Source organism: Oncorhynchus kisutch, linkage group LG18 (genome assembly GCF_002021735.2).
Source record: "Oncorhynchus kisutch isolate 150728-3 linkage group LG18, Okis_V2, whole genome shotgun sequence".
Lineage (NCBI taxonomy): Eukaryota > Metazoa > Chordata > Actinopteri > Salmoniformes > Salmonidae > Oncorhynchus > Oncorhynchus kisutch.
Window position 1 is genome coordinate 38,787,914 of NC_034191.2, and position 15,995 is coordinate 38,803,908.

Genomic DNA, 15,995 nt, shown 5'->3' on the forward strand with positions numbered 1-15,995 from the left:
ACAGCTGGGGAAGCCAGTTTAGGGGCTTAGAGGACACAGAGGAAAGCCATACACCTGGGGAAGCCAGTTTAGGGGCTTAGAGGACACAGAGGAAAGCCATACAACTGGGGAAGCCAGTTTAGGGGCTTAGAGGACACAGAGGAAAGCCATACACCTGGGGAAGCCAGTTTAGGGGCTTAGAGGACACAGAGGAAAGCCATACACCTGGGGAAGCCAGTTTAGGGGCTTAGAGGACACAGAGGAAAGCCATACACCTGGGGAAGCCAGTTTAGGGGCTTAGAGGACACAGAGGAAAGCCATACACCTGGGGAAGCCAGATTAGGGGCTTAGAGGAAAGCCATACACCTGGGGAAGCCAGTTTAGGGGCTTAGAGGACACAGAGGAAAGCCATACAGCTGGGGAAGCCAGTTTAGGGGCTTAGAGGACACAGAGGAAAGCCATACACCTGGGGAAGCCAGTTTAGGGGCTTAGAGGACACAGGAAAGCCATACACCTGGGGAAGCCAGTTTAGGGGCTTAGAGGACACAGAGGAAAGCCATACACCTGGGGAAGCCAGTTTAGGGGCTTAGAGGACACAGAGGAAAGCCATACACCTGGGGAAGCCAGTTTAGGGGCTTAGAGGAAAGCCATACACCTGGGGAAGCCAGTTTAGGGGCTTAGAGGAAAGCCATACACCTGGGGAAGCCAGTTTAGGGGACACAGAGGAAAGCCATACACCTGGGGAAGCCAGTTTAGGGGCTTAGAGGACACAGGAAAGCCATACACCTGGGGAAGCCAGTTTAGGGGCTTAGAGGACACAGGAAAGCAATACACCTGGGGAAGCCAGTTTAGGGGCTTAGAGGACACAGAGGAAAGCCATACACCTGGGGAAGCCAGTTTAGGGGCTTAGAGGACACAGGAAAGCCATACACCTGGGGAAGCCAGTTTAGGGGCTTAGAGGACACAGAGGAAAGCCATACACCTGAAAAAGGGGGGTGGGGGGGTGAAGTGAGACTGGCAGTTCAGAGCAGACACTGATGCTTTATATGGATATCTAACGGACAGGATTAGAGACAGATTGGAGACAGCCAGGTAGATGATTCAGATATTACGCCATGCAGTCAAAGATAACCCATTGTGCTTTTATTTCTCAACCAGGAGAGGAAGCCCGGTCAAGATGACTTGTATCCTGTTACGTCACTCTCGGGAAATGCATGCAGTCAGGATGGACTGTCACAACGTTATTAGAAATGTGGTCGATACCTTCACAATAAATGTTGCAACATCTGAGAAGAGTGACAACTGAGCCAAAGTAAATTAACTTCAATATAGCATGTCCACTACATGGGAAAATTATTCCGGTTTGCAAATTATTATAGTGGGGAAAAGTTTTCGTAATTTTAAAATCACAAAAATATTCATCGCAAAAAAATGCACAACTCACAGTTGGTTGATCTGGTTCTGAGACACAACTCCGTTGTCGGAGAAGGAGGGTGTCATTTTCACTCCGCAGCAGGAGCAGAAGCAGCCTTCCGCCGAGCTCCCGGTGGCGGACACACTACCGAGCGTCATGACTGGACCACCGAACCGTAGACCGATAGTTGATGAGACCCGCGGCGTCAAATATCCTCGAAAATGTTCACTCCAATCCGACCATGGTCAACACGTATTAGTCCAACGAACCCAATAGATATTTGACAGTATGTATGTCGACCTATCTCCTTAGCGGCATTATAAAATAGGCAGCTAGAAAATAAAGTATCCTGTATGTAAGATAAAAAAGTGTAGCCTATCAGAAAATTATGAAACACATTTTACTGGATATGAAGTACAGTATCATTTAATTGCAACACAAATTCCGTAACACCGTCAGAACAACCTATAATCAATATCTGTCAATGAAGAGAACTCGTGTCCGTCCTAAAGTAAAAGCTTTCAACTTCTAAAACAGGACACAACCGGGCACTACAAACTCAGCTCGTGGGAGGGAGGAGTTGCTGACATGTGCTAAGGGCCCGATGGAAAGACGAGGGGAGGGCGACAAGGAGACACACAACACATTGGGCACACCTGCAGCGACAAGGTTGTGGAAGAGTAAGACAGCCATATTTATGACTGACAGGTACAGTGAGGTGCTGAAGAGTTAAAGTACAGAACGAGCACACAGGTAACTGCCAAAATAAAGGAACCACCAACAGTCTTAATAGGGCAATGGGCCACTGTGAGCCAGAACAGCTTCAATGCACCTTAGCATAGATTCTACAACTGTCTGGAACTCTATTGGCGGGATGGAAACCCCATTCATCCCTGAGAAACACAATAAGTTCGTTTTGTTGAGGGTGGTGGAAAACACCGTCTCAGGCACCACTCCAGAATCTCCCATAAGTGTTCAATTGGGTTGAGATCTGGAGACAGACGGGCATGGTATATGGTTAACATCATTTTAATCTCAGGAACCACACCTGCTTACAATATACTTTGTATCCCTCATTTACTCAAGCGGTTCCATTATTTTTGGCAGACCTGAACATTGCAACCACATGTTCTGTGACAGCTGTGTTTACCAACAACTCACTCCTTGGGACTGCACTCGTGGACACTGCTTCACCTTACAGAGTACACCTGGACAGAAACCTGACAAAGTCTCAAACAACGCGGCTAAATAACTGAGTAAATTGGATTTGAGAAGAAACTGCAAAACGAGCTGTACTTTTGCCATTCCGATCCGATGTAAGGTGAACCAGATCATATTCGTGGAGTGAGAGACTGATCTCCTTTCTCACACTTACCAGGAGACAGATGTTACGCAAGGGCCCACATGAGAGGAAGACCAGGTGCTCTGTCAGTAAGAATACAAGGTGCACAAAGCTTCTACCTTATAGACACATTGTCCATGGGGTGCATGTCAGTAGGAAAGGCCCATCAACTTATTCTAACACCTACTCAAACCAAAATGGCACCACACCTGTAAGTTATCTGCCCCATTGTTATACAAAAACTATTTTGCGATGCTCATCTTAGGCCAGACTCATGTGTTGGCCTGTTATCTGGAGCAGACTGTCAAGCGATATACAGTTTTTGAAATAGGAAAGTGAGAGGTCTATGAAGCAGTGTAAAATAGGCTACACGAGGGCACCGTGTTTACAACCCATCTGAACTTTGTTCTATTCCACTGGGGTTGAGATCATTTGGGCTCCACTCGGCTACAAGAGAGGAATATCAATTGTGTTTCCTCGTGTCCGCTCTCCTCGCTTCCTTTTCAAAAACGCATTGAGGAGAAGGTCAGATTCCTCCTCTAGGACCTTCTCCTCCAATGTGTTTTGAGGAGGCGGCAAGGAGGAAAGAGGACATGAGTCAAGGAAACACAATTAAGATGCACCCAATGTCATAAAGGCTAGCTAGTTAAGGGATTGTTATTACCAAGAATATACTTAACTCGACTTACAGTTTGTGCCCATTTCAGACTTTAGAGAAGTGTTAAACTTCGACTTTTGCATATATCACTCAATGCCAATGGGAGACGTTATAAAAGTGGAACAGAGATCTCAAGCGCAAGTACAGAAGTTCAAATCAAATTTTATTTGTCACATGTGCTGAATACAACAGGTGTAGGTAGACCTTACTGTGAAATGCTTACTTACAAGCACTTAAACAACAATGCATTTCAAGAAAGAGTAAAAAAATTGTTTTACTGAAACTAAAGTTTAAAAAAAATCTAAAATCAGTCAAAAAGTTACAAGAAAAGTACATAATAACGAGGCTATATACAGGGAGTACTGGTAAGGAGTCAATGCGCGGGGGTGCAGGTTATTTTTTTAAATTTTATTTCACCTTTATTTAACCAGGTAGGCTAGTTGAGAACAAGTTCTCACTTGCAACTGCGACCTGGCCAAGATAAAGCATAGCAGTGTGAACAGACAACACAGAGTTACACATGGAGTAAACAATTAACAAGTCAATAACACAGTAGTTAGTCGAGGTAATCACAACAGTATCCAGAGAGCTAAGTGACAAAGCGGACTCTATGGAAGCTATTTTAGTGCATCTGATGGTGTCCATCAATGTTCCTAAGTCTCTGTACAAACAAGGCAGGCAACCGTACAGTATTTAAGGTCTGCTCTACAATGAGTCCCCAGAAAGTCAACAGCTCCATCTCCTCTTTCCTGCTCCCCTTTGTCCCTAGTCTCCGAACCAAGAGAAGCCAGTCAAGGAATTTCACTTCAACACGACCTGGCCTTGGATAAAAGAATGAAGGCGGTAATGCGTGTACACAAAGGCGATAGTTCTGAGAACACAGCTCTTCCTCTGTCCTTTACTTCCTTCCTTCATTCATTCCTGGTCCGCTTCAGCCAAAAACAAACATTGTATAGGCTTACATGGCTAAATGTCCACCTAATAAAAACAGGCCATTGTACATTTAAAAACTAAGCTATAGCTTCATTTGGTCTCACTCATACTGGAAAGCCCCCCCCCCCCCCCCCCTTCAAATGGTGGAGGCCAATGTACTTTCAAATGCTTTCCCAAATGCTCTCTTTCCTCAGTTCCAGAGAGGCTAGGTCTGTAAGCTGTATTATGCAAATGTAGGGCACTTAGTCAAAACACACCATTGATGTTTCCACTCCCCACTGTATGCCATTACCCAAGACACTACATAACACATGCAGCTGGCACACAAAACAGGGAGCTACTATGAAAGTTCCTCTCTAAAGTCATAAAACCTAAGTGGCCAGAGAGATGAGAAGATGAGAAGGCTAGCCGCGACGGCGTGGGACATTGTTACACTCCATGTTTACAGTGTGTGTGTGTGTGTGTGTAAAACACTTGACCCCTCGTGCACTCAGAATAACATGACAGGGAAGGAGACGTAGAAACACACACACACACACACACATAGCTGGGCGTCTTTGGTTAGAGAGCATCGTCACATGGTCTTCTCCATTCCATTCCATTCAGCAGGTCAGGAGGTTTAGCCAGTCACCCATTGTGTCATCATCCCAGCCAAACAACACATTAAAAAGCACTGTGTGACCAGCATCTGTGCTAGTTATGTGGCACAGAATGTTTTGCACAACTTTTAATAGGCGAGACCCAACACTAAATCACATTGTTTCGACTCTGGTAATAGGGTCAGAACATGTGGGGGCAACACGTGAGTCCGAGTGCGCAATGGCTCGTCTCCCTCTCTTGCTCTTTGAATGAGAGTTAGCAGAAAAAAGGTCAAGTTTTACAGGCAGCAGTCAGTCACTGGGTCTCTGTGTACTCCAAGTAACCCCTTAAAACCCAGCTAGCAGCTGCTTCCTATAGGCCTGCTGCACTGGAGCTAGTTGGAGAAGCACAGGGCTGAAATGAGACAAGCCGAACACTTAGTCTACACTAACTGCAGCACTAGTAAGACAGGACAAACAATACAAGGCCAAGCACAGGCTAATGCATGTGTTTACCTACCACCTCGCCTATTTGGTTGTGATCTGAGAACCTTCGGACCTAAGTGAAGGGTTAAAAAAAAAACGAGACACTTATGGCACCAGGAATTAGAAGGATAACAGTGATATGATCAGGAAAAATCATTGTCAGTGGAGGTTAGTAGGGCGGTGCTGGTAGCCAGGAGAGGTGTTCCCACCTGACAGACAGGTGTGAGAAACAGGCTGCAATGAAAGAGGACTCCAGGCCAGGGGTTTGAGTCAGCATGTACAGCTTGCTGGCTGCTGCGTCTGCCATTTCCTTCCCACAACCGGTAATGGGACTGCGTGAACACTGAGCACAAGGTAACCCAAATCCAGAAGAACCTGCTCTGCCAGCCACAACTGAGACGCTGCATAGATGATATAGCCAACCTCCGCCCCTCCCACTCGCCAAGTGCCCTTTTGGGTGGTGGTAATTTATTTTTTAAATAAAGTTGTTGTTCTGAACCCATTGCCCGCAAGTCGTTGTGAAGTTCGCCACCCCGTCCGTTGGTTGCGCCTGTTGGTCTGCCATGTACAGCGCTTGCGCACGCCCGGTTGCACCTGTTACCAAGTCCGCATATCACTAGGATTGTGCACACCCATTATCCAAACATGCATGGCTTGAGATGTAGTCACCGATTGAGTGTGTGTGGAGCTAGCTACCTCGTTTGAATAGCAACAGTACTGCCACAGAAGCATAACATTTGATTATCAATTGATTTACATCGTCAATATTCGATCTGGTTGGCTGAAACGCACAACAGAGAGGTAGAGGGGATTGGCTGCATCAACGACCCGCCGACTCAACTCCATCCCTTCTTCAGTCGGCAGCAGCAACACCGGTAGTCAAGACTAGCTAAAATCGCCATATATCATGAAGATGAATATAATATTATGAAGTTATTGATACAGCGTCGAAGATAAATCACCAACTCAGTAAAAATCACATCAGTAAAATAAAATCGAGCTAGTTAACTTGGTTTCATCAGCATCAATTGATCAGCTGATCGCCCATCCTCTTTTCCCAACGTCAATCATGTCTTTAGGAAGCACTGTAACTACATAACTGAAAGTATGTGGACACCTGCTCGTCGAACATTTCATTACAAAATCATGGACATTAATATGGAGTAGGTCCTCCCTTTGCCGCTCGAACAGCCCACTCTTTTGGGAAGGCTTCCCACTTGTTGTTGGAACATTGCTGCGGGACATGCTACCATTCAGCCACAAGAGCATTAGTGAGGTCGGGCAATTAGGCCTGGCTTGCAGTCGGCGTTCCAGTTCATCCCAAAGGTGTTCGATGGGGTTGAGGTCAGGGCTCTGTGCAGGCCAGTCAACTTCTTCCACGCCGATCTCGACAATCCATTTCTGTATTGACCTCACATTATGCACGGGGGCATTGTCATGCTGAAACATGAAAGGGTCCTCCCCAAACTGTTGCCACAATGCTGGAAGCAAAGAATCGTCTAGAATGGTCATTGTATGCTGTAGCGTTAAGATTTCCTTTCACTAGCATTAAGGGCCCTAGACCAAACCATGAAAAACAGCCCCAGTGAGGATCCAAAAAGGTGCCCCCCCCACACTAAAAACACTGCTAGGAGGGTACTTTAAAATGTTTTATTAGCTTTAAAATGCTAACATTTCTAGTGACTTTTAGGCTGGATCCCGTCTTGAAATGCAGGTTAACTGTGTACTAACTAACCAACAAAGAATATGATCAGTCTCTGTGTGTAAAATAAAAAGGTTATTGTGAACCAAACTCATAGCTAAACATTTGAAGGAAAACAATCCAATGATGTTTCTTGCCTAGACTTCACTGCAAATGACACTCAAGTCCAGAGAAAAACACAATATTGCAGTTTGCCATGACAGCCTTTATAATAGAACGCTCGTGACCACACAATCTAAAATATCGCACTTGGGAAAGAAACATCTTAAAGTAGAAAATTAAACAGGTATTCTATTTTTGCTCTATTATAATGGCCACTATAGTACACATTGATTAATTGCACAAAGCTACATGTGTAAAAATAACATTCACTAAGTAAAACATTTTAATAATCCCCCCCTCACAAAAATGTTACAGTATGTCAAGTGCAACAACAAAAGCAATATATAAAATGGGCTACACTGAGCATTAGTACGTTCTACACTTTGCCTGTGTACATCTGTTCTACAATGTGCCAACAGCAGAGAATGAGACCCTTTGTTGGTATAATTGATCTCTTTCAGGCAGAGAGTACACTTGGCATACCCCTTTTTCTACACCTCATTGAAAAAAAGTGGGAAAGTGTGGTGTTCCTTTCACCTCTGTCGGCATCCAGTTTAAGCCAGGCCCAGCTACACTTGATCCCTGAATCCACTTGTGTAACAAGCAACGCCTCATTTTTCACCTAATTATCCCATTCTGAAAATTAACCAGAGGGAAAACATTAGCAAGCTATGAACTAACCAGTTAACATTTCACAGGATTGCCCAGAGTCCAGTGAGCAACTAACGTAAACTCACCCCATTCCGTACAAATGTGCGTAACCGCGACATTCAAACGAGGCTGCAATGAAAACGACTGTCGTGACTGTGTTGGCATCAAAATCCGGGTTGTGAACTACGTTTCGATTCAGCGTTGATTGACATGGTAATGGACTAACAGTATTGGAGAAGAGATGAAAAAAACGGACCCCTCTGACACTGTACGTTACATCCTGACGTGTCACTACGTAATGTACAGCGCGCATTTGCAACAATTTTGTGCCGTACAGCCTCTTTCCACCAGGGGTAGCCCTTCTCTCGCAGATTAAAATCATGCTTAACAATATACACTTGTAAGAAAACTTCATCATTCTTGTCTAAATTAATATAATTATTGCTAATATTTCATGGACTAGGGTGCCAATTGCATTTTTTGCACGTCATTACTGCGAGCCATCATGACTCAAAAGTCGGAACAGCTGCAGTTCACTTGTGAGGCTAACGTTAGCGCAGCCCTAAACCCCTTTTCAAATTCGACAAACAGGTAAGTGATGAGACATTACATAAACAACTTGTTTTATTTACATTTTAAAGTTGATTCGTGGAACAAAATCGGGCGAAAAAATTTCCCCCTTTCACAATCACTTCGTAGCCTTCGCTGCCCACCCGCAATTTTTTTTAAAGACCAGACGGAGCTCATTGCCTTCTTGAATTATGGGAATCATGAAGGTCTCGTCATTGATTTTGCTGGAAAGGAGAGAAATTGTGTTTTACATTGATTTTACAGTTGATCTGAAAGTATTATGTTTTTTGGGCGCAAAAATAAGGTTAATTGTACGGACCAAGGTGATGTACAAAAGTGAGTGAGTTTACGTTGACGTTATAGCTTGAGGAACGGCAAGGAATAATACACACCAGTTAACACTATAGCTAACTGGTTCCTCGGGAACATTAAAGTTATCTTATCTGATGTAACGTTAGCAAGCTAATTTTCACATCAAACTCAATTATTTGATCAGCTAAGTTAGATAATGTTGCTCAACATTTCTCTGGCTAGCTAACAGATAATTTGATCCAGCTACTGTAGCAAGATAAGTACTTAATGCTAACAAAACGTGTTCCATCACACTTGCTCCCTCACCTCAAACTTTCCAAAAACCCGTTTTTTGGTTACAGCTCATGAAGTACGCTTCATCACCAAATCAAACTGCCTTTCCACTCTCCGCTGTCTTTCCAGAACGCGCACTGATGCTGTAACTAGCAAGTTGGTTGTCTCTTCATTCGTGTGCTGCATCCTGTTCTTATGTGAATGGCTGGCTGAGCCCAGGCTCGAGCCTTGGATATAGATAGAATTGCTCCTAAACGCGCATCACTGGTTTGCTTACAGCCACTAGTGACCCAAATGTACATATTAGAGAAGACCCCAGTCACAAAAATCTACACGAATCACAGGTGACCTATTTTGGCTTAAAAACGGCAAATTCTGCCAAAAGGTGACTAGTTTGCATCCCTGTGCTCCAGAGTTCAATGGCGACGAGCTTTACACCACTTCAGCCGACGCTTGGCATTGCACATGGTGATCTTAGGCTTGTGTGCGGCTGCTCGGCCATAGAAACCCATTTTATGAATCTCCTGACAAACAGTTCTGTGCCGCCATTGCTTCCAGAGGCAGTTTGGAATTCGGAGCTCTTTAGTAAGGCCGTTCTACTGCCAATGTTTGTCTACGGAGATTGCATGGAAGTGTGCTCAATTTTATACACCTGTGAGCAAACGGTGTGGCTAAAATAGCTCAATCCATTCATTTGAAGCAGTGCCCACATACATTTGTATATATAGTGTAGCTTGCTTATAATTAGTGACGAGTGAATGTGTCACAGAAATAAACAGACCTATGCTCAATAATAAATAAAAAAATACCACAAATCTATACAGCAGGTATGTTATGAATTGAGATTTTTAAAGGCGTTTAAAGGTTTTTTAAAAACCTGCCCGCTGAAAGGTCTGTGCACGGCCCTGCACATCAGTGTGTCTACCATCTCAAATCTCACGAGAGCCATGTTGACGTTAACAGTTGAAAGGAAATGCCTACTGATAACAATGAATACAGGGTCACAGAGAGGATGCTGAACATCCTATAGCCGATCCCTTCTCCCCCTCAATAGTCCTGCAGTCCAACAGCCCTCTCCTTACTATTAAACGACAATGAAGTAGACCTAGGCCTGTCCTATATAGTATGCTGTCCTTGACATTCATCGCCGTGCATACACGTCACACAGCCAGAGCACAGATTAATGTATTAAAGTACGTTACATTTCAAATCAGAGCCGTGGGACCAACAGCTGTCGTGTCTTTCGCGTGCGTGTTTGTGCGTGGCACAGAATAGATGATATTGGCACTCTTACCATAACTGGTAAAGATTAAGCAAAACGTGAAAACATTGAGTACCGCACAATGTTTCCCCCTGAAACATTGCCTTCAATGTATTTCTAGTACTGGAATCCTTGTATGTATGTATGTATGTATGTAACTGATAATTTGGGCTTCTTGTTACATAACCAATGAGGGGGTCAGGCTGTTACAATAAAGGGGTTGGGTGAGGAGGAGTTGGGGGGGAGGAATTGGCAAAAGAGGCAGCCAAATGACAAAATAGCCCAAGATCTGAACACTCTCACAGAGGACATTGAATGGGCAGGGCGGGGGGGGGGGGGGAAATGACCTCACCATCGCAATAGTATTACCTAATAGATAATTGAGCCCACATGTCCTGCAGCATTGGAGTGCAGAGTGAAGTCAGTGCAAAGCATAATGGGCGTTAAATGTTCTGTTATGGGGTTGTACTGGCCAAATGCACACAATGTCATGTTGGCTCCTTCTCAGCATGAAGCCTAACAGTTCACAGTGGTGGAGCCAGTATGTTTGCAAACTAGAACTGCACTGGTATGGAGAACTCTGATTCCTACCTTGCATTATCAGAATTCAATAGACTAATTCCTGACCAGAAGTCAAATTAAATCAATGCACAGAAAATATGCTACATTGCAAGGGTTAGGTGTACATAACAGGAACATGAGAACATAAAACAGCCATGACAGCTGAATAGGCCTATAAGTAGTTAGTACAGCAGACTTTATAATGCCGACTAGCTTTCCAAAGACAATGGCTTTTTCCACGACTGTGTAAAGTTAGGCTCGTTACAACAATCAGCTCTGTCGTCAAGTAATTAATTCTATGTAATATCATTATCATGACGTGAATTTCTGAAGGTCCTATGATTGAGAGTTCAGGTGAAAATCTACTGACGAGAACAATACTTGACATTAGGCCGATTCTCAAACCCAGACAAAACACACGCCCTTGTTTGTCAGTTCCAAGGGTACTATATAACCAGGTCCTATCAGCCTATAGCAGGGTTCATTAACCAATTTGGCCCATAGGTGGTTTTTACTTGGCCCCTCGAGTTTTGAGCTAAGAAATAATACATGTATGTAAGGTTTGGACACACCTACTCATTCAAGGGTTTTTCTTTATTTTGACTATATCCTACATTGTAGAATAATAGTGAAGACGTCAAAATTATGAAATAACAAACAGAATCATGTAGAACCATCTCAATTGGGTTGAGGTCAGGTGATTGTGGATGAGATGTCATCTGATGCAGCACTCCATCACTCTCCTTCTTGGTCAAATAGCCCTTACACAACCTGCCGGTGTGTTTTGAGTCATTGTCCTGTTGAAAAACAAATGATAGTCCCACTAAGCCCAAACCAGGTGGGATGGCATATCGCTGCAGAATGCTGTGGTAGCCATGCTGCATAAGTGTGCCTTGAATTCTAAATAAATCACTGACAGTGTCACCAGCAAAGCCCCCCCACACTATCATACCGCAATGCTTCACGGTGCAAAGATAATCCGTTCACCTACTCTGCATCTCACAAAGACACGGTGGTTGGAACCAAAAATCTCAAATTTGGACTCGTCAGACCAAAGGATAGATTTCCACCGGTCTAACGTCAATTTCTTGTGTTTCCTGGCACAAGTCTTATTATTGGTGTCCTTTAGTAGTGGCTTCTTTGCAACAATTCAATCATGAAGGCCTGATTCACTCATTCTCCTCTGAACAGTTGAAGTTGAGATGTGTCCATTACTTGAACGCCGAAGCATTATATTTGGGCTGCAATTTCTGAGGCTAGTAACTCTGTACATTAGAGGTAACTTTGGGTCTTCCTTTCCTGTGGCTGTCCTCATGAGTTTCAGTTTCATCATAGCACTTGATGGTTCTTGTGACTGCTCTTGAAGAAACCTCCAAAGTTCTTGAAATTTTTCAGATTGACTGACCTTCATATCTTACAGTAATGGACTGTTGTTTCTCTTTGCTTATTTGAGCTGATCTTGCCGTAATATGGACTTGGTCTTTTACCAAATAGTGCTATCTTCTGTATACAACCCCTACCTTGTCACAACAGAACTGATAGGCTCAAACGCATTAAGGAAAGACATTCCACAAATTCACTTTTAACAAGGCACACCTGTTAATTGAAATGCATTCCAGGGGACTACCTCATGAAGCTGGTTGACAGAATGCCAAGAGTGTGCAAAGCTATCAAGGCAAAGCGTGGCTACTTTGAAGAATCTCAAATATATAATTATACAGCACCAGTATAAAATTTTAACACACCTACTCACTCTACCACAAAGGCCTGATTGGTGGAGTGCTGTAGAGATGGTTGTTCTCCAGGAAGGTTCTCCAATCTCCACAGAGGAACTCTGGGCAGCCAGCTCTAGAAAGAGTCTTGGTGAATGGTGTTCTTGGGGACCTTCAATGTTGCAGGAATTATTTGGTACCCTTCCCCAGATCCGTGCCGCGACACAATCCTGTCTCAGAGCTCTATGGACAATTCCTTAGACCTCATGACTTGGCTGTGTGCTAAAGACAACAACCCTAAGCATACTGGCAAGACAATGCAGGAGTGGATTCGGGACAAGTCACCGAATGGTCTTGAGTGACCCAGCGAGAGCCTGGACTTGAACCCGATCAAACATATCTGGAGAGACCTGAAAATAGCTCTGCAGCAACGCTCCCCATCCAACACGACAGAGCTTTAGAGGATCTGCAGAGAAAAATGGGAGATGGGTGCAAAGCTCAAGAACATTCAGATACATGTCCCGAAGGCACCCCTGCATTGTCTTGGCAGTGTGCTTCGGGTCATTGTCCTGTTGGAAGGTGAACCTTCTTCTCCAGAGTCTGAGGCACTTAGTGCTCTGGAGCAGGGTATGATCAAGTATCCCTCTGTACTTTGCTCAGTTCATCTTTCCCTCGATCCTGACTAGTCTCCCAGTCCCTGCCGCTGAATAACATCTCCACAGCGTTATGATGCTGCCCCCACTATTCTTCACCGTAGGGATGGTGCCAGGTTCCATCCAGATGTGACGCTTGGCATTCGGGCCAAAGAGCTCAATCATCAGTCCAGAGAATCTTGTTTCTCATGGTCAGAGTCCTTTAGGTTCCTTTTTGGAAAACTCCATGCGGGTTGTCATGTGCCTTTTACTGAGGAGTGGCTTCGGTCTGCCCACTACCAGAAAGGCCTGATTGGTGGAGTGCTGCAGAGATGGTTGTCCTTCTGGAAGGTTCTCCCATCTCCACAGAGGAACTCTGGAGCTCTGTCAGAGTGACCATCGGGTTCTTGGTCACCTCCCTGACCAAGGTCCTTCTCCCCCGATTTCTCAGTTTGGCCAGGCAGCCAGCTGTAGGAAGAGTCTTTGTGGTTCCAAACGTCTTCCATTTAAGAATGATGGAAGCCACTGTGTTCTTGGGGACCTTCAGTGCTGCAGAAATGTTTTGGCGACCTTCCCCAGATCTGTGCCTTGACACAATCCTGTCTCAGAACTCTACGGACAATTCCTTTGACCTCATGTCTTGGCTTTTGCTCTGACATGCACTGTCAACTGTGGGACCTTATATAGACAGGTGTGTGCCTTTCCAAATCATGTCCAATCAATTGAATTTACCACAGGTGGACTCCAAGATGTATAAACATCAAGGATGATCAATAGAAACAGGATGCACCGGAGCTCAATTTCGAGTCTCATAGCAAGGGGTCTGAATACTTTCCAAATGCACTGTATACATAGTTTGTTTCTGTGGAATTTTTATTGACTGCAAACACCAGGAAATCTACTCCAAGTTATTTTATTTTAAGAAATCGGATCAAGTATTCCCACGCACAACAGGGAGTCACGTGATTGTATACAAATGTAAGCAAAGTTAGAAATGATTATGTTTTAGTCAAATTTTATATCCGTTTGGGCTTCTTGCTGTCAAATTGCAGTCTACAAATTACGTAATTATGTTCTGATCCCCAACCATTCACTCCAGCAAAAAAAGAAAATTGTCCTGCAGCTAAATCTAGTTGATGATCCCCGGGCCTATAGACTATACAATAGGTTAGCCTATGGGCTAATAACCTATAGGATAACCCATTATAACCTACAGCCTAACCTAAACTCATAAAAAAAAATAATAATAAACATCCCCTTTTCAGGACCCTGTCTTTCAAAATAAGTGTGTGAAAATCCAAATAACTTCACAGATCTTCATTTGTAAACGGGTTTAAACAGTTCTCCATGCTTATTCAATGAACTATAAACAATTAATGAACATGCACCTGTGGAACAGTCATTAAGACACTAACAGCTTACAGACGATAGGCAATTAAGTTCACAGTTACAAAAACTTAGGACACTAAAGAGGCCTTTCTACTGACAAAAACATCAAAAGAAAGATGCCCAGGGTCCCTGCTCATCTGCGTGAACGTGCCTTAGGCATGCTGCAAGGAGGCACAAGGACAGATGTGGCCAGGGCAATAAATTGCAAAGTCCGTACCGTGAGACGCCTAAGACAGCGCTACAGGGAGACAGGACGGACAGCTGATCGTTCTCGCAGTGGCAGACCAAGTGTAACAACACCTGCACAGGATCGGTACATCCGAACACCACACCCTTTGGGACAGGTACAGGATGGCAACAACATCTGCCCAAATTACACCAGGAACGCACAATCCCTCCATCAGTGCTCAGACTGTCTGCAATAGTCAGAGAGGCTGGACTGAGGGCTTGTAGGCATGTTGGTAAGGCAGGTCCTAACCAGACATAACCAGCAACAACGTCACCTATGGGCACAAACTAGAAGTTGACCGATTATGATTTTAACGCCGATACCGATAATTGGAGGACCCAAAAAAAAGCTGATACCGATTAAAAATGGGCCAATTTTTGGGGGGTTGTAATAATGACAATAACAACAATACTGAATGAACACTTATTAACTTAATATAATACATCAATAAAATCAATTTAGCCTCAATTAAATAATGAAACATGTTCAATTTGGTTTAAATAATGCAAAAACAAAGTGTTGGAGAAGAAAGTAAAAGTGCAGTATGTGCTATGTAAGAAAGCTAACTTTTCAGTTCCTTGCTCAGAACATGAGAACATATGAAAGCTGGTGGTTCCTTTTAACATGAGTCTTCAATATTCCCAGGTAAGAAGTTTTAAGTTGTAGTTATTATAGGACTATTTCCCTCTATACCATTTTGTATTTCATATATCTTTGACTATTGGATGTTCTTATAGGCACTTTAGTATTGCCAGTGTAACAGTATAGTTTCCGTCCCTCTCCTCGCTCCTCCCTGGGCTCGAACCAGGAACACATCGACAACAGCCACCCTCGAAGCAGCGTTACCCATGCAGAGCAAGGGGAACAACTACTCCAAGTCTCAGAGCGAGTGACGTTTGAAATGCTATTAGCCCGCACCCCGCTAACTAGCTAGCCATTTCACATCGGTTACACCAGCCTAATCTCGGGAGTTGTTAGGCTTGAAGTCATAAACAGCGCAATGCTTGAAGCATTGCGAAGAGCTGCTGGCAAACTGCACTAAATTGCTGTTTGAATGAATGCTTACGAGCCTGCTGGTGCCTATCGTCGCTCAGTCAGACTGCTCTATCAAATCATAGACTTAATTATAACATAATAACACACAGAAATACGAGCCTTAGGTCATTTATATGGTCGAATCCGGAAACTATCATCTCGAAAACAAAACATTT

The 15,995-nt window shown here is 44.0% G+C and overlaps 1 protein-coding gene across 2 annotated transcripts in view; it reads right to left on the reverse strand.

The window, feature by feature from the left end:
- The window catches only part of LOC109908966 (uncharacterized), a 48,688-nt gene that overhangs the window by 22,569 nt on the left and 10,124 nt on the right, over window positions 1–15,995 (reverse strand). The window contains exon 1 of one of the 2 annotated variants that reach the window (XM_020507788.2): window positions 1,424–1,925. The exons of the other annotated variant lie outside the window; for it this stretch is intronic. Coding sequence (XP_020363377.1) covers window positions 1,424–1,551 — 128 coding nt within the window. The 5' untranslated portion in view covers window positions 1,552–1,925. Of the gene's footprint in view, window positions 1–1,423; window positions 1,926–15,995 lie in introns of those variants that run through there. 2 annotated transcript variants of the gene reach the window in all.